Source organism: Cynara cardunculus, assembly GCF_001531365.2.
Source record: "Cynara cardunculus var. scolymus isolate 2C chromosome LG 7, CcrdV1, whole genome shotgun sequence".
Classification (NCBI taxonomy): Eukaryota; Viridiplantae; Streptophyta; class Magnoliopsida; order Asterales; family Asteraceae; genus Cynara; species Cynara cardunculus.
In genome coordinates this window covers 8,535,745-8,561,841 of record NC_037534.1, presented here as the reverse complement: position 1 = coordinate 8,561,841, position 26,097 = coordinate 8,535,745, and the positions used below count along the sequence as shown (strand labels likewise).

Here is a 26,097-nt window from a genome sequence, read left to right as displayed (position 1 = left end):
TCATTCATGAAACCTCTTCATGTTATTTTATTCTCTTGAATATTTGTTTTTTTTTACTTCACTCACAGCAGGAAACCACGATTTCATCTTATTATTGCCGTAAATCTTCATAAAGTGAAACATGATTCAATGAATACAAAATATTAAAATCAATATTTTAATTATGTAATATCCTAAATGAGTGAAACATTTCCTTTATTTTACGGTTTTTTTTATTTATTTCCTTAATTAATAGGAATGAATAACTTCCATATTTATTACATAAATGTACAGAATGACATAAACACCCTTATTATTTAAATTTAATTGAAAATAAATGGAATTTTCTGATTGGTCGAATTTGGTTCACACGGTTTTTAAGAATTGGACGGTTCGCATTTGAACCTGCCCCTATATATATATACATATATATACACATATATATATATAATAATATATATATATATACATACATACAGGGGCTCATTTAAGAGAGAACTGATTAGTTTGTGGTAACCGTGAGATTCAATCTCAGCTCTCATATGCTTGGGTTCAAAATAAGAAACAAAGTGTACTATCATTTTAATGCAAGGACATGCTAGTAAAATCCCTAGTGTACTATCATTTTAATGCTTGGGTTCAAAATAAGAAACAAACAAAGTGTCAAACAATTTTGGGAAAACCAAACATACTTTTTTCATGTAAATATGACTTACTTAAATTTGAAACTTTGACCAAACAAATGATATGTTTTAAGCATTTGACATTATGCATAATAATTCGTACTTAAGAGATTTTTGAATCTCTTGCATAAATTGATAGTACTTTATACTTTAAGACTTTTAATTAAGACTTTGGTCTAAATGTTTATTAATATAATATAGATATATATATATATACATACATATATATATATATACATATTTATATACATACATACATATATATACATACATATACATACATATATATACATACATATACATACATACATACATACATATATATATATATATATATATATATATATATAATATGGTTGTGAGCCTATACCTATTTTTTCTTTTTTAACAAGACCCGGCCAAAATGGTCCAACCATGGACCGATCCATTGTGATGTCACCAAAGTGTCACTTTAAAAGACACATGCTCGGCTCTCAATCTTATCCCCAATGAAACTCTTATTAACCTCCCGTGCATAGAAAAAGAAACACAATCACAATTTCAGGATCAATTTCTTAATCAATTTCAACACATATCAACAAAACCAAACGAGAAATTTGGATATCCAAACTTTGATGAAGATGAAAATGCCATTTAATTCCCGTTATGATGTCTAAAATCGATGGAGGATTGCACAGTGTTCTCGAGGGTTCTCTCGTGAGAGATAAAAAGAGAGCCCATGTATACGTGCGTATTTGACATCTAACAAGAAAAGTAATTTTGACCCTTATATATACATCAGTTACTTCCATCAAGTAACAATTATGAAACATGGGGTACCAATTATGTCATGTTGGCATAGTTACTATCATAATATATAAATATAGAAACAATTAAATAACAATTACAAAAACTGGTCCTAAGGCGTTAAATATTGGAAATATTCCAACAATACATGGCCGAGTGACATGTTCAGTGAATGGATTAAAGATAATCTAAGTAAACCATAAAATGAACTTTAATAAAACAAACATCGAAAGTAAATCGTATAATCAAAATCAAGGCTCACTTAATATGTAATTCAAATGTCGCATCACGAAATGGAGTTAATATACACCCGAAGGCATAACCAAGAATCAAACTATCCAAATCACATCACAAAGACGCTTTGTCCGATGGGCGATCAAATCCGCTCGGACGGGTGAGGGTAGAGGTGAGGGCACACGACTATTTAGTCCCTCAGTGACATGTTCACGACCACAAATACGGATAAACTACGCCCTCTGAATGGCTGGTACAAGGCTAGGTCCACGTAAGGAACCTAAGAGTGAGGATGCCATGATAGTACAACCACCATGGAAGCAATTTCGACTATGGTGCCTCATTGGCTGGGCGTTTTGAAAAACGATAAATAAAAGGGGCCACCATGGAATGTGGCAATCACATAATAATTCAATGTTCGTGAAATTCATAATCATCTGAAATCAATCAAACCGAAAATCCTGATAATTCACTAAAAAACCGAGGACCATCAATTATCAGATACATGTAGTTATCTACCATTATTTTTTTTCTAAGATATTTGACCCATGGGGGAAAAACTAATATATAGAAATGACTTAGGATTTACAGATACTTAAGAAAAATTGTTAACACATGTCATAGACAAATTAAGTGAATGGTGTGATGATGCATAATTATCTCTGAATGAGATTTACTTAGTTAGTTTGGTTTAAAGGATCACTTAAATTGGAAGCGAGTTCAGACAACTGTTTAGTTTCTAAGATATCCATTTATAGTTGATGCACACAACCATCCAATACAAGTATGGCAAGATCCCATATTGGCTACACAACATAGAAAAACCGTATACAAGAAATTGTGTATTTGTGTAATTTTCAAAGAAAATACTCAAAAATACCTTTATGTACCATCAAAGCAAATACTCAAAAATAGAATCAGCCATTTGTAACAATGATCACGGGGAAATGGTAATTTAGCTTCAAATTTTCTAAAACAGAGTAGTGAGCTGTGAGCACATAGAGATTAAACCAAAGGACCAATTATTTAAAAAATATAAAGAATAAAAGGGTTTCACCTACCACAAACTGAAAGTGGATGGCATGAAATACAATCTCATTGTTGAGTCTATATAAAAAAGACCAAATCTTTTTTGAAGCTGCTCTAAAATAAACAATCTTGTAAAATTTAGTGCAAAAATGTACAATTTTTCCAACAATTTCTTTTGGGACTTTTACAAGTAAATCGTTATTTTGAGAGCTGAATTTCACTTAAAAAGTTGAATGCAATCACATACAAATATCTGTAAGCAATAGCATATGAACATCAAGACTAAAAACAAAGTTCCTATAAGATCCCATCCTTTTCTAGCACTGAATTTGGTCAATTCTATCATTAAAACCAAAAGAATGATAAGGTCCGCATTTGAAATTCATCGCAACCAAATCCAAACTTAGGGGGCGTTTGATTCACAGAATGGAATTCAATGAAATTGGAATTCATTATAAGACGCTTAATAATTGATATGTTTTTAATAATACAAACTGAGGAATACAAGACTTAATATAGACAATTTACAGAAAGGAAAGAGCTAATACAATGGGTCTAGCTAAAGTTAAGGATGACCAATGTATACATTTCAAATATACGTATGGCTGAGATTGTGCAATGATTGTGAAATATTCCTTATGATTCTGTAATATTCCTTATACGCCCCCGCAAGATGGAGGATCCGTCAGATACTCCGATCTTGGATCGATTTCGAAGAAAAGGTGCTCGGGATAAAGGTTTCGTGAGCATATCTGCAAGTTGATCTTGTGTATTGATGTGAAGGACCCGTAATTTGCCGGAGGAGACTTGTTCCCTAACAAAGTGATAATCAAGAGCAATGTGCTTCATTCGGGAATGGTAGACAGGATTGGCACAAAGGTACGTTGCTCCTGTATTGTCACAAAACAATGTCGGCTTGTGATTCGTAGTGAGACCCAGTTAATGTAGTAAATTCTTTGTCCAAATGAGTTCAGCGGAAGCATTAGCTAAGGCCTTGTATTCCGCTTCTGTAGAGAAGCGGGAAACCGATTTTTGGCGAGTTGACTTCCATGAGATAATGTTTGTACCAAGGTAGAGAACATATGCAGTGGTTGACCGACCGGCGTCATTTACATTCCCCCAGTCAGAGTCCGAAAAGGCCGAGAGGGTTAGAGTGGAATTGCGATTTAGGAAGAGACCATGATGGATGGTTCCTTTAAGGTACCGAAGAACCCGTTTCAGAGCTTGCCAATGAGTGTGGCGGGGACTGTGCTTAAATTGAGACAGCTAGTTAATGGCATATGAAATGTTCGGTCGAGTGAATGCTAGGTATTGAAGGGACCCAACAAGTTTCCGGAAAGGGGTGGCATCCACCGAGGGAGATGAATCGTGGAGTGATAAGGGTTCAGAGGCACTAAGGGGTGTGATGACATCCTTTGCGCCATCCATATGAAACTATTGTAGAATATCGTTAATGTAACGATGTTGTGACAAAAAGAGACCCGTAGGTGTAGGAATAACTTCAACACCTAGAAACTGATGAAACATGCCGATATCTTTGAGGGAGAATTTTCGGCTTAAGGCTTGAATGAAGTTATCGAAGAAGTTTGAATCGTTTCCCGTGAGGACTATGTCGTCCACATAAACCAAGAAATAGCAAGTGACAGTTTGGTGTTGGTAGATAAAAAGAGAAGCATCGGCTAGAGATTTACGAAATCCAAAACGAGAAGAAATTGAGTGAGCTCTACGTACCAAGTGCGTGGAGCTTGTTTTAATCCGTATAGGGACTTTTTGAGCTTACAGATATGGTGTGGATATTGGGAATCTATGTAACCCTTTGAGTAATGAAGACATCTTCATGAAGAGTGCCATGAAGGAAGGCGTTGTTAGCGTCTAGTTGACGCAACGACCAATTTTTTGATAGTGCAATGGAGAGAATAGTGCGAATGGTGATGGGTTTAGTGACGGGACTGAACGTATCAAAGTAGTCCTTCCCGTATTGCTGGAGAAAGCCTTTTGCCACGAGACGTGCTTTGTATTTTGCAATGGAACCGTCAGAATTACGTTTGATCCTAAAGATCCATTTACAACCAATGGGCTTATGATCGGTCGCGGGTACGAGCTCCCAAGTTTGATTTTAAATGAGTGCGTTAAATTCCGCATCCATTGCATTGCGCCATTGCGGGTCTTTAGAGGCTTGAATATAAGTGGTGGGTTCAAGGGTGGGTTGGAGTGGATGGAGTGTGGTAGTATTTACGGTATTAGAATTATAGTATTTAGGATTTGGTTTGCGGTTTCATTATGGGCGAGGAGAGGGTGGATTTGGTTGTGAAGAAGGCGAAGGTGTGTCGGGGGTGGCAGTGGGAGAGGGGAAAGTGGTGGTGTCAGTTATAGGAGTGTTCATGGTTGAAGTGGTGGCAGGTGAAGAGGGCGGTGGAGAGGAGAGAGTTGTATGGGATGAGTTCGATGTTTCTGTAGTGGAGGAAGTGTCAATATTGGTGTGAGTAGGTAGAGGAGTGGATGTAGGGTTTTGTTGGGTGACATGATGGACGTCTGCATGGGTAGGTGAAGGTGATGGAGTAGGAGTGGTATGAGACTTTATCTTTTGTTGTGTAGTAGTGGGAGGGATAAATTCTTCAGGTGTAGGCAGGGAAGTTAGAGGGGTACCATGTGTGGTGAATGGAAATATATGGTCAATGAATTCAACATGACGAGAGTGATAGAGACGATGAGACGTGGGGTCATAGCACTTATATGCCGATTTAGAGGAGGAGTAGCCAAGAAAGATGCACTTGACGGAGCGAGGATGAAGTTTGGATGAGGCATAGGGTTGCAACCATGGAAAACATAGACAACCAAAGGGTTTTAGTTTGGTGTATGTTGGTTGGATTTTGTATAGCCGTTCATAAGGCGTCTGGAAATTTAGAATTTGTGTGGGTAGATGGTTGATGAGATAGACTGCGATTTGAAAGGCGTGTGACCAAAAATTGAGTGGCAAGTGAGCATGATGAAGTAGGGATAATCCACTTTCAACAATATGCCGGTGGCGTCTTTCGACGACACCATTTTGTTCCAGAGTGTGTGGAGGAGTTGTAAAGTGGGAAATCCCATGCTTTTGAAGGTAAGGAATCAATCCAACATATTCACCTCCATTGTCGGAGAAGAGGGATACAAGAGGCGTTTTAAAAAAAAATTCAACTAGTGCTTTGAATTGTGAGAATAAGCTTGACACATCCAATTTCCATTTAATGGGGTATAACCATGTATATTTGGAATAAAAATCGACAAAAATGACATAGTATGAATATCCATCAWTGGAAGTTGGAACCGGACCCCAAACATCCAAGTAAATAAGCTCGAGTGGTTTAGATGCTTTAAATGAGTTTTCTCCAAATGGTTGTTTATGACTTTTATTCAACGAACAAGCATCACAATGAAAAGAAGCATTCGACATTTTATCATAACCGAGTCCTAAGTTATGAAGCAAACGTTTTCAAATTTTGATGGATGGATGCCCAAACTTGTGGTGCCAAGAGAGAAGTGATCCAGATGTCTTGATACTTGAGTTGAGTTGTTGGATGAAGTGATGAGGAATGGTGGAGGCATAATAGACGTCATTAATGTTCACTCCCCCCATTAGTCGCGCCCCCGTGCGAAGATCCTTGACAAAAAAATGAGAAGGAAAAAATTCAACGGAAACACTATTAGTTTTGCAAAGTTTGGCAACTGAAACGAGATGGTTACGTAGATGAGGAACAAGTAAAACATTGTTTAAGCTTAATGGGCGAGAGGAAGTGGGAATAGAAGTATGGCCGGTGTGAGAGATAGGGAGAGTTATACCATTTCCTAGTACGATCTCGTTGGGGACGCCATACTCTGAGAGGTGGTGTAAGTAAGACCGGTCGGGTGTAGCATGATCGGATGCCCCAGTATCAAACATGAATGGTGGTGTAACTTGAGACGAGCTTGCCATTGACGCATTCATAATTGGGTTGGTGGGGCCATTAATGTTGTGGTCTTGTAAAAGACGTGCTAGTTTTCGGCAGACTTTAGTATCATGACCTGAGATGTTACAAAAGTGACAAAAAAATTTATTTCGGTTAGTTCGATAATGATTCATGTGTCCACTATTCTGTTGGTTGGATGGGCCACTAGTGTTCCTTGGCCCAGATGAGTTGAGCCGATTTGAGTTTCGGGCTGCAGAGGAAGGCCTTGAGAAGGGTCTGGATCCTTGTCTTTGAGTGTTGTTGACAGTAGTAATAAGGGGTGTTAATTTGGAGGCTTGTAGCGATCTCTCGTGATCCACCAGTTTCTCATAGAAATCAGAAAAGGTGATTGGTGTCTCTCGAATCTTCAAGGCTACAGAGATCTCTTTGTAATCGTCACCGAGGTAAGTGAGTATGTGAACGATGAGATCGTCATCATTAATTGGCTTTTGAGCCAAGGCTAACTCATCAGCGATGGCTTTCATCTCATTGAGATATTCTGCAACGGGTTTGGTACCTTTACTGTTTGTAGCAAGTTTGGATCGGAGGGAAATGATCCAGGAGCGCGAGACACCGGCGTAGCTCTCGGTGAGACGTTTGAAAAGCTCATTGGATGTATTAGTAGAAGATATAATTGGTTGAATCGTATTCGAACAACTTCCAAGAAATGCTCCGAGGAGGATCTGGTCTTGGCGGAGCCAGTGACGATATTCAGGGTTTGGTTTGCCATCGACAAGAGTTTTTGGTGGTGCTACGGTACGGCCATCGACAAATTGCTTGAGTTCGAATCCCATTAGAGTGGACATAACTTGTTTACGCCATGAAGGGAAGTTATTGGCTGTGAGTTTGATTGGAAAATTGGTATGGGTGGATAGCTCAATGATATTAGATGAAGTTGTCATGGTGAGCAGGGCTAACAGAGAAATGAGAACAGACGGTGTAGCTTGGATCGAAACTCAGAGGAGTTGGAAAAGCTCTGATACCATATAAGACGCTCAATAATTGATATGTTTTTAATAATACAAACTGAGGAATACAAGACTTAATATAAACAATTTACAGAAAGGAAAGAGCTAATACAATAGGTCTAGCTAAAGTTAAGGATGACCAATGTATACATTCCAAATATACGTATGGCTGAGATTGTGCAATGATTGTGAAATATTGCTTATGATTCTATAATATTCCTTATATTCATCAAATGAATTTGACTTTGAGGGAATGAAATGAAATTTGATTGAATTTGACCATGAGTTGTGATTGCGTTTTGTTGCAAGGAATTGAAATGGAATTCTTAACGGATTGGAATTTTTTTGTTTGGTTCACGGAATTCAACTTTGGAATCGGATTAAATATCAACAAATGACCTTTTATGATTTTTGAATAACGGAACTGGACGAGTGATGTCGATAGCTAGTTATCTTGAATCGATTCCTTGATTACATGTGTTGTCTATCGATTTCGTATAGATGTATAAATTACGAGAGAGAGAGAGAGAGAGAGCGTGCCAGATGGAGATCGAACTAGAGATCAATTAGATGAGATGGTAGAAGCAATGTTGAATGAATTTGTATTAGGGAAGGAATTTGTCGGAAAGGAATTGAAATCCGAGGGTATAGTCGTAGAATGTAAAATCTGTGAGTGAAGGAATTTATTGGAATTGAAAGGATTCCATCAATTTTATTCATGAACCAAACATTGTATTTGGAATTTGGTCAAAGAATTTGGTTCATTCCAATTCCTTTTAATTCCATCCAAATCCATGAACTAAACAACCCCTTAGATTCATGAGATCTAAGCATAATTAGCTACAACAACCAATTCATAAGCTCCTAATTCAGTCCCAAAATATAATAACTATGCAGGGAACACCTCATACAATCGGGGATGGAGGTAGTAATTTCTAGATAAACCCCGAAGTACACAAACAAAAATCAACAAGTTAAGTCAAAGTTATGATCTCTATCTTGATCTATACATACAACTATAACACCTCCTAGTTTCTATGTGAATGTTGGGATCTAAATCACGATCTGGTCCTCAAGATTATGAAGCTTGCATAGATCATAGTCATGCAAGTTCTTTGTGGAGATTTGGAGTAATGTGAAACAAAATGGAAACTAAAGCGAAGTCATGATGAAAGAAACATATATAGATTTACTTAAGGTCGACCACTTCTTGGCGTAGGAACCTTCTTCTGATGGTTTCTAGTTCCAAAAATAGACGGCCTTTGTTTCCTTGCTTTAACCCCGAAAAGGAATGACCTTAACGGTATTCCTGGGCGTGATGACGTGCGCACAAAGTTTTGTTGGTACGGGTTTTGATCGTCACAAAGGCCAAACTCCTCTTCTAACTTTCGTAGAGTCTTCTTTATTTCAAGGTGTAGGGACCTTGCATGATGTAATCCTGCTTCAAGTTCTTCGTTAACTCGGTTATTTTCTTGTTCCATGTTCAAGATTTCGCCTTGAAATTTTGCTGCTTGATGGGTACTAAACTTGATTTCGTCCTCTTGCATGCCTTCCTTTAAAGCCATTGTTATTGCTTCTTGGATGTTGGTTAAAGAAGCACATCTCCTATGTAATTCTTCTTTCAAGGATTCAGCTTGATCTATCCATACTGTTAGTTCACCTTGTATCTCTTTAAGGTGCTTGTATATTGGCCTTATTTCTGATCTTAAATCTGTTGTGAACATAGATGTGCTCGTTTTTCCTTCCGCACTTGCGCCTATTTTATTCTCGACGCCTTTAGCCTTCACTTTTACTATCTCTTCCTTTAGATCTTCTACCTCTGTCTTGAATTTCTGTACCTGATGGAACTGAGAGCTGAATCTTAACCAGAAATCAAGATTCTCGTCAAGTATTGCATCGATTTCCATTCTTAACCGCTCTTCAACCTCTGAAACGGGTTTGGGTTCATCGATTGAGATATTAATGATGTCTTCGTCCTCTTCCTTCACTTCTGTTTGTACATCTTCTTGTTTCACTTCGTGCCAATTTTCTTCGTTTTGCTTACCTAATTCGTCTTGAAGTTGTTTGAGCTTCTGTTTTAGAATCTGAATCTCGCTGTCTTTCTTCATCATGCCACTCTTCAGTTCTCGTACGAGGACCGTTAATTCAAAGAGAGTTTCAAGTCTTCTTTTCTCTTCTGCACTTAATTTACGCTTGGTTTCCTTGTAGTTCTTCAACGTCGTTGTATATACTTTTAATGGCTTCTTCGGAGATTCATCGTTGGCGGATTCTTTAATGTTTTCCTTTCTAGAATCTGAGTTTTTGACCATATCTTCATTCCTGCGAGTGTTTCTTTCCTCCTTCTTTGGCTTGCCTTTTTTAATATCAACATTTTTCACACCATCATCCCCCTTTTCCTCATTAGCATCTCCATTCTTAACCCCATCATCATTATTCGTTTCCCCCTTTTCCTTGGTAGTTTTTGCATTCTTGACCTCATCAATATCGTTCATTTCACTCATTTTCTTGGTGGTATTTGCATTATTGATCCCGTCATCGTTGTTTGTGGAAGGGATTTCTCGCTCTTTTACAACTTCTTCCGACTTCAATTCTCCTTCTTTTATGGACATTTCTACAACAATTTCTGACTCCCAATTTCCTTGATCTTCCGCGGAAGGGCTACACTCTTCAAAAACTTCATCTTCTAGATCAGACTTCACGCTTCCTTCTTTGATGTCGGGGGAACCTGCCTCAATCTCATCATCTGGCTGCACGTCATGAAGCTTCTCGGAGAGATGCTCGATGTTAAAACGAGCTTCGGTAAAATATAATTTTAGACTACTATTTTGCTTCTCAACATCGTTCTCCAAATCTTCTACTCTATGCAATTTCTTTTCCAAATCCTTCAACTTTTTATGCAAATTCTGTGTCCCATCTGCCAAGGAAGCCTTATCAGCTTCCAAATCTTGAATTTGTGTTTGAAGAGCACTAGTTTGAGCTCTTAAGTTATCTATATTAGCAGTCTGAGACGAAACTGTACTCTCTAAGCTAATCACCTTGTTTGCAAGCTTGTCGATGGTGTCTGCCAATTTCGAAACCGTTAGAGGTTTCTTTGATATCTCCTCTAAGCTTTCTCTAATCTTTGCCACACCCTCCTTGTCGTCGTTATCGTCTTGATTTGAGATCTGTGATTTCCCTTCTTCGTCATTTTCTGATCCATCAACTTCGTCTGGAAGAAATTTACGTTTCAACGCCTCGATTTTCTGTTTCGCATCCACGATTCTCTGGTGTTCGGACCTAGCAGCTTGGCTCGAATTCTCTCGTTTCTCCTCTAAGTTCTCTAGTGTATTTTTGCATGACTTTAATGCTGCTTGTGCCATAACAGTTCGAGCATCACCATCCTCGATAACTCTCGCAACTTTAAACTCGTCCTGTAATCTGCAAACCCTTTGTTGCATCGTGTTTATCTTATTCTCGATCTCCCAGTATTTCGAAAGCCCATTCTCGTATGCACTCTTGATGAACTCCTTTGTAGTTTGCATCGCGAGTATATCTTTCTGAATCTTGTCTATCTCTTCAAGTGCTTCTTCTTCACTCAAACCAGATTTCGGCACAATATGAATCGGCTTATCTTCTTTGAATGCATTCGTTATTCGTATCTTCTTTGACGCATTGCTAATGAGACCCTTCAAATTCTTAGTCGGAAGTTCCGGAACTTTGGGAATCTTTGCTGCATTTGGTCCTTGATTTTGAAGAGGCATGTTTCTGGTTCTTTTAGGAGGACCTATATCATCATCATCAAAATCGTCATACGATATTTGATCTGGGAAGATTGAGGCAATGGTGGTGTTGGCTTTCTGCAAGCTCTTTGACAATTTATCATAACGCTCGGCTAACGCTCGGTATGCTCGAAAAGTTTCCTCGACGAAGCATATCAAATCTGGCCTGTGACGGTAGTACATTTCTGCCCTCTTGGCAAATGAATCACCATCTTTCTGAATAATGCTTAATGCGTTATGAACCTTTTCTTCCATATCTGCATAAACATCCATAAAAATTGCATATGAAGAAGATGTATATACAACCAGAAAATGCATATATATATATATATCCATCTATCCCTAGCTAGAACCCTAATTTAGACTTCCGAATTGTTTCAAAAGCTCTTTTGGATAAGATCAATTCACTTGTTATGAATTGATTGTAAGTATTAACAATGGATGATGTGAGGATATATGGAACCCTTATATTACAAACCCTACAGAAGAGTCCTTGAGAAACATACATACATACATACATACATGAGAAATAAATGAGAAATGGTCCAAGTTTAGCCAACACATGGTCCAACATGTGATTTTAATAATTGTATGGTCTTAGTTATCAAATTAACTTTTATTAAACAATTTATTAGGACACTTAGACGTTATATGATATCCTATAAAACCAATTTTGTTATAGTGAGATGAAAAGAAGCATATTACCTATAAGGCTTTGCTCGAGCCATTTCGACTGCTTGGTTCGAATGTGGCTAGCCCACCACCACGAGAAAGCGTTGCTCGCCGCCCTTTGTAACATCTTGATTGCCTAGATGCTATTATCCAGGTGACCCTTCATTCCCTCTCGGTTAAATTTCTAATCCCGAAAACCCTACCGATCGAACATCTAAACTACTTGTGGCGACCAACGTCTCGATTCGCAAGGGAATGAGAAAAACAGGATGTAGAGGGACTTTCAAGAAATAGAAAGGAAGCAAGTGAAAGACAAATTGGGGTTTGAGACATGTTTTTTGTTAGGGGAAATGAAAGAATGGGCATTTCGTACACTAAATGTAAGTGATATATGGGAATGAGGTTGAGAGATGGTTTAGGAGCCGGGATAAGTGCAATGCCTTTGACCTCATGAATTAGGAATGCATTTTCTTTTTCTTTTTTCACTTGCTAAAAATGGTATTTTTTTAATCAAATTATTTATTGTTATGAAATAATAGTTAGATCCTATTTACCCAAATGCTTACTTGGTAAGTGCTTACTAATAAGAATCAACGTTATAATTTATTTTTATCGGATAAGATTATAGTACATCAAAACAGTATCCTATGCAACAATTAGCCCGGTAAGCGCTTATCCGGATAAGAGTCGTCACTCTCACTTACCGGGTAAGACTTGTTTTTTAATTGCATATTTTTCTTAATCTGGTTTAATTTTCTATGTATAAATGGGCTGTGTTGTAATTCTACATGATGATGAAATTGGAAGTGTCAGAAAATTATTGTTCTTACTTTAACTTATAAAATTTATGGTCATTATTTAGTCTTGAGAGCCTTGAATTTGTTGAATAGCATCGATACACTTAAGAGGCCGTTTACCAAATGTTTACTTGGGTAAGCGCTTACCAAGTCATATTACCTTACTAGATGAATATGACAAGGACCAAAAATCTTACCTGGTAAGAACGAGATAAGGAACAATAGTCTTACCCGGTAAGTGAAGACGACGAATTTTACCACGGTAAGTGCTTATCGGGTAAATTATTGCATATGATGTTGTTTTCATGGATTAAAATCTTACGAGGTAGGTAAGTAAGTAATAGTGTTAAATTTAAGCCCCTTAAGACAAATTAGCTTCAGTGGCCAAAAGTTTCATGTATACATGTAAAGAATAGTACTTGTGATAAACCTAAAAAAACTTCATAGTAATGATGAGGAAGCATAGTAGGATATAGAGTTTGAATGAGTAAATACAAGCACATGTTGAGATGGAAGGTCATGTTTACAGTTTCAATGGGAAATGTGATTAGGAACATTATAAGGATTTGTAAGATCACCTCCAATGGTGCGAAGATGTATCGCCTGCATATATATAAATATAATACAATTTAGGAAACAAAATTATCACAATAATTTATAATTAAGGTTGGGGATCAAGTTGGATCATGTTCTATAATATTCTTGCTACCACCCCCTCCCCTCTTGGGGCGACGTGAAGCTTAGACCTAAAGTGCTCAAATAACGGCTGAGGAAGGCCCTTCGTAAATATATCTGCAAGTTGTAGAGCCGTAGGTACGAACTGAGTCGAGAGTTTGCCGAAAAAGAGACTAACTCTCCTATAAAGTGGTAGTCAACATCAACGTATTTAGCATGCTTATGAGCAATGGGATTTTGACCGAGAAAAAGAGCACTTGGATTGTCACAAAGGAGAACAGGTCGTGAAGTAGGCTAAGCATGTAATTCACAAAGAATGTGGGTCACCCAAACCATCTGAGCTGTTGCATTAGCTACAACGGAATTCAAAATCACAACCCGCACGAACGAGAGATGGTTGTTTTTTTTTGCACACCAAGAAACTAAGTTATCACTGAGAAAGATGGAGTAGGCATTGGTCAAGCGTCGGGTTTCCATGCAGCGTGACCACTCTACATCGCAGTAACCACATAGAGAGGTTGGCATACCATCATCTGAGTACCTAAGTTAATAAGGTGATGCATAATGACGAAAAATGAGCTTAAAGGAGACAGTCCGTTTGACATACCGTAAAATGCGTTTGACACTAAAATTGATCAACAGTCAGGGCATTAGAAACTGATTGACCTGATTTACAACATGCAATATATCGGGTCTCGTTATAGTCAAATGTCACAAAGCATCGATAAGTGAATGATATGGAGTTTGAGTCAGAAAAAGGTATGTTAGTGCTCATAAATTGTTCGTTAGGAGAAAGTGGTGTGGCCACCGATTTAGAGTCAACCAACTCAGCCCACTGTAAGATGTCATGGTGTACTTTGTTTGACTTAAAAACAACCCATGACTAGTGTAAACGATCTCCAAACCAAGAAAATAACCAAGGTGACCAAGATTCTTAATAGAAAACTTATCGTTGAAGCGAGCGATAAAACGTTGGATAATAGTAGTGTCGTTGTCTGTTAAGATGATGTTTTCCACATACATTAGTAGGGGGTGTTTACTTTTAACTCAGTCAGCTTATTGGCTGTTTTGGCTTATTGGCATAACTATATATGGATGTTTACTTGCGATTTAATGATAAATATATGGGCTTATTCAAACAGTATGGAAGGGGTGTGTTGTCCCCATTAAGCCAAAATATTGACAATTATACCCCCTCAATCCCACGCCTCCCCCTTCAATCGCACCCCTTTTTCATTTCATAACCCTAGAAGAGAGAGAGAAAGAGAGAGAGATACAGAAAGCAACGAATGGAGAGTGAGATAGAGAAAGCAACGAATGGAGAGTGAGATAGAGAAAGCTAGATCGATGCAGAAGAGGGAGAGTTTCCATTTTTAGGAGAGGTTTTCCTGTTCGACGGGAGGGAATCTCATCGTCTTCTTCGGCGATTTCAGGTCTAGTTTGAGCCTCACCGTCTTCCCCGAAGATTTCATGTCTGGTTAGAGCCCATCGTCTTCTCCTGCGATTTCATCGTCTTCTCCGGCAACATTGTCCTCTGCTCCGACACCATGTCTGTTTTACAACTTTACTGTTTTGATCCAACAGATTTTGGGAAATCCTCATCTGGGTTCCATAAGACAGGCCCTCATCGAGCATCTTTTTTGATCAAATCGGTTCCGTATTTTTGGTTTGATGAGCAATAGAATTTTGGTTTGAGTTTGATTGAACTGCGATAAAGTTCAAACATGTTTGAGGGGTAGATCGGTCATTATTGTCATTTAGACGATTGATTCAGGTAAAAAAGTAAACAACAACAAATTTGTATCTAGACAGACAAATTTATCCATACAGAACTTAATGAAAATTTTGGTAAACATAGGTAAAGTATGCAAGAATCACGACGAAAGATAAAGATAGATGTGTCAGCTTTGCTACAAGTGAAGTGCAGTTGCATGAGAAAATTGATAAGAAGTTGGAACCAAGCTCGGGGAGTTTGTTTGAGACCAGAGAGTGCTTTTTTTAGGCAACAAACATGATTAGGAAGTCATGGATTAATAAATCCCAGAGGTTGTTCCATAAAAACAATCTCTGAGAGAAACTATAACACTAAGAATTTTTGGTCATTTCGTGCCTTTATATTCTATTTGATATTTTGACCTTAAAATATACCTTGTATTAAGTTACATCATTGGAAGATGTTGTTGGGTGAATTTTATGCTAAGATATAAGAAAAAGTCATTTTGGAAGTAAAATTTATGGTCAAAGTGGGTTATAACGCGGGTTAAAGGGCTTGAAACCCGTTTTTAGGGTCTGAGTGCAGAAACTTTTGGACAAGGGCGTCTTTCCATGCGAGTGAAAGGGCTTGAAACCCGCTTTAGCGCCCTATCAGTTTTAAACGGGCGATTTTTGGGTTTTGACTTCATTTCTTCCATCCAACTTTCCTCTTCTCCATTTTCTCTCTACCTTGGGTTCTTGAGGGGCTATAGGTCTAATTTCTTAGAGCTTTTGAATATATAAATGATGATTTCAGATTCCTATGAGTTGGAAGGTAAGATCTAACTCCCCATATTTGATCTAGGACTTGGTTTCTCTCACCCTCAAACCTCATTCTTCTTTTATGGTAGTTTGTTGAAGTTTAGGAGTAAGAGATGTGTTCTTGAGTGCTTTGCATCTTAGATCTAGAAGTATATATTGAGAATTAAAGTCTTCATCTAAGGAAACTCAACGTTTTGGATAAAACCTAGATTTAGCCTAAATCTATTAAGGTGAATTCAAGTTGCTTCGTGAAAATTATGTACATGCCAAAAATGTCTATTTTGAAGTATTAACATGTTTTACTTGCTATTGATCAAATGTGTGGGTTATTTGATGAGTTTTACATATTTAGTATATTTGGTTTTATAAATCATGTAAAGTGCTTATATTTGGGATTTTAGACATTTGGGTAAATAAATCATAAGTGTGAGTTCTTTTGATGATTTATTTTATAAATTGAGAGTATTTGGTAATAAATGCATTTTTAATTTATTTGGTTTGGAAAATACATATCATTGTGTCATGGATTATTTTGGATATATAAATGGTATGGTTTTAATGGAAAAATGATTTGTCCCAATCAATAATGTGTTTTTGGATTAATCATGTCTTAGAAACATATATTTGCATAGACGTCGGCTAAATACGTTTTATTGCTTTTAATGACTTATGAAATAGTCAATTGGGTTGTTGTTGTTGTTGTTGTTGTTGAGCTCTTGGCTCGGTTTTGACTTTAATGAGCCTTGGGGACACTTGTTCGGTTTTGAATTGTCATATATCAAGCATTTAGGGTTATACAATTATAGCATAACTATATAATATATTACACGTTTTGAGTGCGTTAGTCATTCAATTGGAGTCGTGTAATTTTGTCGCTAGAATGCAATGGATCCATAAGCAAAGAAGTCAATTTCTTTTCATTAGATGTGCACTTATCTCATTTGACTATATACTGGTTTTGGTTGATGTCAATGTGCACTTATATACGAAATTATTATCTCATTTGACTATATACTGGTTTTGGTTGNCATTTGACTATATACTGGTTTTGGTTGATGTCAATGTGCACTTATATACGAAATTATTATCTCATTTGACTATATACTGGTTTTGGTTGATGTCATTGTGCACTTATTAAAGAGTTCATTATCTCATTTGACTACATACGGTTTTCGTTGATGTCATTGTGAACTTATCTATAAGCCTATTAACTTATTTGACTATATACTGAATTTGGTTGATGTCAAGGTATGGTTATCAATGAGTAATGCTCTTATAACATTGGTTTGTGGCTTACTTATATGTTCGATCTGTTTGGTTCTCAACGAGAGCTAACTATACCTTGAACTTTCTAAATGTATCTGAATTGTTTCGAATCATGTACACCCAAAAATTTCTTGAGAAGTCATCAATGAAATATACAAAGTAATGACAAACGCTAAGAGATGAAAAACTTGTTGGCACCCAAACATCGGAATGCACATAGTCAAGAACACCTTCTGATGTATGCTTACTCGTGCCAAACGAAACCTTTGTTTGCTTGCCTTGTAGACACTTTGGGAAAAACTCTATCAAACTCAACTTGTTGGATGGAATTCTTCGATGAAGGATATCAAGATTCTTCTCTAAATTATGACTCAATCGAAGATGCCACAATCTTGCCACATCCAAACTCTTCGATCTATGAATTCCATAATTTGCTTCACCCTTTACAACTTGCCAGGATAACATATACAAGCTATTATTGCCATTACTCCCTTGATGGTGATCAAAGTGCCTTTTGAGATCTTAAAACCTCCGTTAAAAAAAGTTTCCTTACAACCGAGCTTCGCAAATTGTCTGATTGACAAAAGTGACCACGACATGAATGGCACATACCGCACATCAGAAATAGTGCATACGACACCATCAAACATACGAATCTGCCCCAACCCTGTACCCATAACTTTTTATGCCTCATTGTTCCCCATCAAAATGTTGCTATTTTGCTTGGTATCGAACGCAAAGAAACAACCTCTACCGGGAGTCATGTGAAATGACGCCCTAAAATTCAATACCTAGTGTTGGTCAAAATCTTTGGTTCCCGATGCGTTACAAAGTGACTCGTCATTCATCTCTACGGATGAACCCACTCCAATCCTGTGCTTCTTTTTCAACTTTAGGCAATCTTTCACCCAATGCCTCGTTTGTAAACAATAGCACTTACCTTTCGCTTTAGAACTTCCCCTTTCATACGACCCTCTAGATGTGGATCACCCACGACCCTTGTTCTTCTTCTTCCCTTGGTGATGCTCACCTTGTCTTCCCACAAATAACTCTTTACTACTACCGCCATCATCGGTGGTATCTTGCCCCATATCCTTGAATTTTTTTTGAAGTTGCTCACTGAGAATCCTGATTTTCACATCATTAATGGATATGGTTCTCGACCATAGATGAGACTAAACTTGTGTATCAATCCAATAATGAAGATAACAAAATCATGGCTAAATCTTCGGAGTCTTCAACAAGTTTCAATTCCACCGACCTTATCTTCATCAAAAATTTATCCAAAGCCGTTTCCTTCAACCATACAAAAGTTGACACATGACTCCAACAGAATCATCCGATTGGTGAAATTTTCCTTCAAATACAAGTCCTCTAACTTGGATTAAATACCATCCAATGTAGCCTCCGATTTAGTTTGTCCAATCATTGCATCTCTCATAGCAAACTGCAATTAGGTCATTTCCCATTGCTTCATCTCGATCAATTCAACAATCGATACATCAGAATCTAGGTCTTCAAGAGATACACAACTGGATGGCACACATTTCCCATCAAAATGACTTTCATCTTCCATTGCTTACCAAAATCCCCATCACCATTCCATTGTTCAATTTGCAAATTGGCTCCTTGAACATTTTACAACCCCTTTACATAAGGCCGTGATGATGAAGACCCAACACTTTGAGACCTAAAAACATTTTCTTCTAAATCAGACATTTTATCGAACATTTGGCATGGATAACAATCAACTAATCCTCTTACAAGAGATTAGCCTTAAAAACGCACCACAAGTTGACCCAATAGCTCTGATACCTTTTGTTGAGGATAATTTCCACAAGCTAATGCACAAAAGTCCCAAACAAAATACCAAAATATGCAAAGATGCAACCCAATAATCGAAATGGAATTTGAGGATCGTAAATGTGTTCAAATGTACCAACAAGTAGAGAATTCAATACAAATTGATACTCAACAATGTAAATGCAAACAAGCACAATAACACCAAGATGATGAACAAATGGAGTGAGATAATGTACATCCGCTAGGAGATGGAACTTGTATATTGATGAACAAATGTGGAGGAGATTACAAAAGAGTTTACCTTTAATCGAAGATCCTACAATCTTGATAAGTGTGCTAAAGCATACATTTTATCACCAGTTATAACTTTATTACACTTCATTTTACACCTTTCTCAATTCTATATTGAGTCTTTTAGTCTTATTTTATGGTTTCACATTTATTGGAGCTAGGATGCGGGAATGATATTGTTTTATGTATTTGGTGAATGAAAGGCTGACATAAGCATTGCTGTAGTAGGTGTGTACGTTGTTGCAACACTGGACATTGGATATTGGCACAGTTGGCTCAATCCTGTTGAATATTTTGAAAAGTCAAATTTTGGAGAAGACATCTTCTAGTACTGATAGCAGACGATTTTGGTAGAAGATGCCACTACAAAGATACCTTAACCTTTTGTACTTAAGCATCTTTTGTACTAGGGCATCTTTTGTATTACCCATTGGTTAATAACAAATGGTTATTAACCTCTAGTACTTTTGATTTCCCTCTTGCTAATATATATATGGGGGTAATCCTTTTTTAGTGTGTACACGTTGAACGATATTACCTTGTCATCAGGAACAAAACTTCATCTAAGCTTTGGCTCCTTGTTACTTTTAATATCATATTGCAGTATTTTTAAATGTTTTTCATCACTGTCAGTTGCTACAACCTTTCCAGCTTTCTCTTTACATTTCGTGCAAAATTTACTTTTACGTCATTTACATTCAGTCATTTCCATTTATGTCATTTACTTTTAAGCACTTACATTCAGTCATGCTAGGCTAAATACCTTAGTATGGGTGTAAGTGAAGATTGTGAAATTACGCCAAGTGTTAGTTGATGATTGCTTGTTAATAGCAATTTATTTCACTATTCACAAGTGGTATTAATATTTCATCTGTAATCTTTGACAAATTGACACATGTTATTATATTCAGATGAGTTGGATTTAAAATTAAGACAACGCAAATATTTCTACTATGTGTGTTATAGAGGCTATATATAGTCGTTGTAATCTTATGGTTTGCAAAACTATATGAAAAGAAAGGAAAGATCTGTACTAGTTTGGGATTGATGCATCACCAAATGCACTTCCAACAAATGGTCTAATCCGTACTTCCTTGGAAGGCTGTTCAATTCAGTAGTGTTGTAAAGAGCTATTTTTGTCGCAATATTCACTGCACTTCGTTGCTGAAATCCAACCCGATCTTGCATCCATACTATCTTTTAGTTTTGTTATATTTCAATATTTGGTTACCAACTCTCTCAAAGTTATTTTCTCTCTAATGCTTTATTGTTTCCAAAAAAACCCTTTTCTAAATCTCATTTTAAAGTTAACTTTTGTGACTCTCTTTGCATTTTAAATCTTCGTGGAACGATTACCATTATTACTTGTTTTGAACAATACTTGTAACCGATGTATACTTGTTATTATAGCCTTTTGAGGGTATAGATTTCTCAACACCAAATCTCTAGATAGAAACTCCCTAACTTGGATTCTAAGTTTACCAAAGTCGCACCCAAAGAAGAAACATTAGCTGATCTCTAAGTTGAGAAATCAACACCTAATATATGTTAATGATAGAAGCATAAGATGATCAAACATTGGCCTGCAACGTTGTTGCTGGTCTAAAATTGGGCTTCTTGAGCTTGTGCTTAAATGGCGTATTAGAAAACTCAACACCAATGTGGTTATCTATTTTTTTTTTCTTATTTGCTTTATGGTGTGTTGGTTTACCGTGTTATACATTGTGTTGCAACTTCGTACATATTGTTTCAGAACATTGCACAGGAACATAAATTATATGTACCTACACAAAATGCAAACACAAGAAAATGGAATACAAAGTGTATATATCACTGAGTAACATGCATAGTAATTGTTTCTATCTTAATTAGCTAGGAATTGCAAAATGATCAAGATCAAGAACTTCTTCACGCAATGTAGAAGGATTTGTCTCTTTCTTGAGTCTTGCTTGTAAAAGCTCCTTGTAGAAGAACCCTTTGTACTTTGGTGCTTTTCCTATCTCCTCTGTGAATTGCGGCAATGGTTCAATCCATTTCTCTCCCCCGATGTTGTAAAAGAATGCAAAAGAATGTCGAGTTCTTCCTTTAGGTTTCCACACACGGTGTCGTGCCGCCACCAGTTTCTTATTCGTTAAAGCCTTTCAAACCCAACAAAAAGGTTGCATTTATGTTCAAGCTAAAAAATGATAGAGCAAAGACGTGCAACATCTCAATGTGCAACACATATGTTGGGTGTTCTGTTGGAAATTAACATAAATTGTTTCAAACTGGTTGGAGTCTTACATTAAGAGTCTTATATTGGCTAGACTTGGACCATATATCTTCTGTATATGTTGGAATATATTTCTCTATCTAAGGACTCGTTTGGATAGTAACTAATAAGGTTCCACATATTCTCACATAATGTCACAACTAATGTCTACTTGACCCTGTGGGCAATATGTACTTGTTTTATTTCATAATTTTTCATATAGACCTCTGAAGTTTTAATGATTAAGGTTTCACTAAAAAAACTTATGATTGCATATTTAAGTATCTAGAAAAATTACACTTAGCCCCATAATTTTTATAGTTTCACAAACAACCATACCCTTAACCCCTTAACCCCTTAACGGTAAGTCTGTTCTTAGTCACTCGGTCCATCTAGCCCTCTCGATACTCCTGAACAATCTACACTCGTCTAGCCTCTGCTGAGGGGGCATTTTAGAGTCTCACGTCAACTAGGCTTGTACCATATCTCCTCGATATATGTTGGAATCTCCCTCATTTTCTTAAGAGAGATACCAAATAGGAGCAGTATATCCCACCCGGAGTTAGGGTGCTTCAAGAAGTAGAGCAACTGATTTTGTAACGACACCCTATAAATCGGTTCAAACCATGTATAGTAATTGATGTTACCTGAATTATGGAACCAACATTAACCACAAGACATCCTTCCATGGGAGCTACAGGCATCCAAGAGCCATCTTTCTCATATTCAAGGCCGCCAGCGTCGTCTTGAAGCAGAAATGTAAAGCAATTGGTGTCTTGGTGTTCTTCTCTTCCTAGCTGCATTTTAGGGTTGTCTGCAACTGCAGGAGGGTACTGCCAACACATGAGCACATCCTTCGACCTATCGTCGTTAAATTGCTTTAGAAAATCTTGTGGGAGACCTAAGTATTCATTCATCATGCCTTCCATCATTGCTCCAAGCTTCTGGAAATAATGGTAGATTTCCTCCAAAGTTTCCCTGTAAACAGATTACGTTTATCTAAATCTTGTAATCAAGGTTCGAGCTAAGTTTCATGGATGCAGCGTTATTTTAGCTCTTATCAAACAACAATTTAGCTCTTCATTTAATAGGTAATCTATAGGTTATTAACCAAGCATAATCTTGAAGTATGTCAACCATATGGACCTTTGTTGTTGTCAAGGTTGATAAGCACTAAATATTTGGATTCTATATGAAACATATTTACGAGAGTGATTGAGAAAGAGATCAGTGGATGCTACTAGCTTAAGATTTTATAAAGAAATGTGGATTAAATTGGTAAAATAAATATAGTACAAGTGGATGACTAGAAAATTATTAGTTTCAAAAGTGATTTCTTCTAATTTATATATCCCCCAAAGACAAACACACATATACATATATATATATATATATATATATATATATATATTCAACTAAGAATGGTAATCAAATAAGAGAATATGAAAACAACCAAAGTACGAGTAAAATCACATGTAATTTTATACTAATGGTCGATGTAAGGGTGTTGGCGAAATGACTCGGGACCTCAGATCGCGGCCACAGTCACACGAATCACATGTTACTTTAGTGTAAAATCACATGTGGTTCGACCGTTTTTTATTCTTTTATTTGATTAATGTTCTCGTATGAACTTGACTCTCTTTCTCTCTCTCTCTCTCTCTCTCTCTATATATATATATATATGTGTGTGTGTACATATATAAGAGAGTTCAATTAAGAACTCAAAATTGATTAGGAACACGAGAATCGTCCACAATATATTATGTGTCCCTTTTGACAATGAATATTCATCATGAAAAACACATTTATAATGAATAGATATATGTTATTCAGTTATTCATCATGAATCATACATTCATGATGAATATGAACGTGTTATTGTTATTCATTATGAATCATACATACGTCCATATTTCTGATTAATATGCTATATGTCATGTTGTATGCGGTTCCTTGTTCCTGATCAATTATATATATATATATATATATAGGTTGGTTCAAATAGAAACCAACCATATGGTACAAACTATGAAAACCGATCTTGACCAATCACATTCTTTCTTCACTTTAAGTTCAAATCTAAATTATAAATTAATGATAAGGGTAATTTGGTAATTCAACCTTTTTGTAACCCCCAATAATTAATTGGGAGTTACAAATCTTAAAAGATACATCTAATTGTTCATGAGATTTTTATGRTTTCTTTATTATTTCATGTTCATGGTWTTCATTTCAATTGATTTTATACATATATTGAAATTGGTTGTCTAAGTGTACAAGATTTTCATTTCGTTCAAGATATATGGAGAATCCTATTGTAAAAGAATGTCAGAATAATGAAGACGATAAACGCTTGCAGTCTATGTTCATATCTGCACACATGCACAACGATCCTTGATTTTGAAAATGTTCATATCTGTGCATCTCTTGCAGTCTATGTTCATATATGTTCACCATATGAATAACTTGTTTTCATTGAAAGACACAATCGTTATTCACACGAACCCGTGCCGATGTCATATGGTATGACATTGAAAAACATCACACCATATGAACATAGTGTTTACATTGTAAGACACAGATGCTGTTCACACGARCATAGGGCCGACATGTGAACATATATGAACATATGAACATAGTGTTTACATTGCAAGACACAAATGCTGTTCACACGAGCATAGGGCCGACATGTGAACATGAATTGTGAATATGTTCATACTCGATCGTAAGTTACAAATCGGCTGGAGAATATAGGGTTCACGATGCGTAAGGATTTATTACCAAAATACCCTGTGAACAATTGTTCATAAGCAGCCCAATTAATTTAATGATTAATTGATTATTTTTTAATACTCATTTAATAATGACYGTTTGACCAATTTACCCTTTGAACAATTGTTCATACACATATCAATTAATACATTAATTAAATTATTGTTTATTTAATCTCATTTAATAATAACCGTTTGATGATAAAATGAACGATCAAGATCGGTTCACATAGTTTGTATCATATGGTTAGTTTCTATTTGAAACAGCCCCTATATATATATATATATATATATATATATATGTGTGTGTGTGTGTGTGTGTGTGTGTGCGCGCGTGTGCACGTATATGTATGTATGTATGTATATCTCACCGTTTGAAAAGGCTTGCTGCAACAGTCGCCATGGCGTGTTGTGGCTCAAGACTTGTGTTTCATGCCACGGCATAATGCACGGTTTTTGTAACACAATATTTGATTTTATTTATCTTTTTAATGCCTTATTTGTTAGTTTTTAGCATATAACTTTAACTTAGATTATTTATTATCATTGATTTATTGAATAATAGTATGATACATATGTTTATGTATGTAATATTATATATGATATAGAAATCTGTTGCCATAAGTCACGTCTTAAAAAACGTTGTGACCCGTCATGGCTTCCAAGGCTTGAGACTTGACCTTGCCGCCATGTCTTACGCTATTCAGAATCTCAATATATATATATATATATATGTGTGTGTGTGTATGTATCTATATATGTATATGTATACGTATATCTATAGTGTCAGGTTCAAATGAGAAGACGATCAATTTGCGAAAAAACGAGAAGTTACAAACACGTAATCATATATAACTAAATACGTCCAAAAAAATGCGACGGCTTGGTAATGCAACCATATATAGATCAACATAACATGTATTAAATCATATATGATTATGAGTTCCTATCCTATCTAATAACGTTTGTCCTTAAAACCTCTCTTATATCAAAATTATAATAATTTTTTTCCAGGTATCTTATAATTTGATTTGGTATTACCTGGTACACTTTTCTATGTAGTTATTGATCTTTTCTAGAAAATTAATATATTCATATTACTTTCAAATTTTAAAATTGTTTTCTTCGAAACCTAAAGTCAAAATAGCACAATTAATTAATGGATAAAAAAGAGTAACTAATAAATTAGAAAAATTAATTTAATTTTTTAAAATTGAGAATTATTGTCTTATAAATTCAAAGCAAAAATAGAAGTATTAATAGTAGAGAGAGAGTATATATTATGTATATAGAGAGAATGTAACCCGTTACATTTGTATAACCAATGCAACTCAATCAATTGAGATATTTATGGAAATGATCGAGAGTTTATTTGTAATTATTTGAATATTTATGAAAGATGACTAGAATTCATTAATTATGATTAATACTTTATATTAGAAAACAAACAAATTTTTTATGAAATCATAAATTTATCAAATTAAATGGACGGTTGAAAATAAGTTGTATTAATTGTATAAATGTAAGGGTTGTATAATAATTCATCCTCTCTCTCTCTCTCTCTCTTTATATATATATATATATATATATATATATATATATATATATATATATATATATATATATCTATACTATATTATAAAGCATTTGGC

At 36.1% G+C, this 26,097-nt stretch overlaps 2 protein-coding genes across 2 annotated transcripts in view; both read right to left on the bottom strand.

Moving 5' to 3' along the window:
• Window positions 1–8,837: 8,837 nt before the first annotated feature.
• Window positions 8,838–12,201, bottom strand: LOC112515772 (kinase-interacting protein 1-like). Its single transcript, XM_025122697.1, has 3 exons — window positions 12,108–12,201; window positions 9,689–11,659; window positions 8,838–9,622 (listed from the first exon to the last, which is right to left on the bottom strand). Exons 1-3 carry the CDS (start codon window positions 12,199–12,201, stop codon window positions 8,838–8,840), a joined length of 2,850 nt encoding a protein of 949 aa, XP_024978465.1.
• A 9,087-nt stretch (window positions 12,202–21,288) lies between these two features.
• LOC112515770 (1-aminocyclopropane-1-carboxylate oxidase 5-like) overlaps window positions 21,289–26,097 on the bottom strand; it is an 8,296-nt gene continuing 3,487 nt past the window's right edge. The window contains exons 2-3 of the mRNA XM_025122695.1: window positions 22,319–22,649; window positions 21,289–21,558 (exon numbers count right to left, since the gene is read on the bottom strand). Coding sequence (XP_024978463.1) covers window positions 21,289–21,558; window positions 22,319–22,649 — 601 coding nt within the window. The remainder of the gene's footprint in view (window positions 21,559–22,318; window positions 22,650–26,097) is intronic.

What these genes read in the sequence shown, in the direction of transcription:
- LOC112515772 (XM_025122697.1), bottom strand. Translation starts at nt 12,201, where the DNA reads ATGTTACAAAGGGCGGCGAGCAACGCTTTCTCGTGGTGGTGGGCTAGC. An exon ending in GCTCGAGCAAAGCCTTATAG is followed by an intron (nt 11,660 to 12,107) that starts GTAATATGCTTC and finishes ATGTTTATGCAG; the next exon opens with ATATGGAAGAAAAGGTTCAT. An exon ending in ACAACTTCAAGACGAATTAG is followed by an intron (nt 9,623 to 9,688) that starts GTAAGCAAAACG and finishes AAGTGAAGGAAG; the next exon opens with AGGACGAAGACATCATTAAT.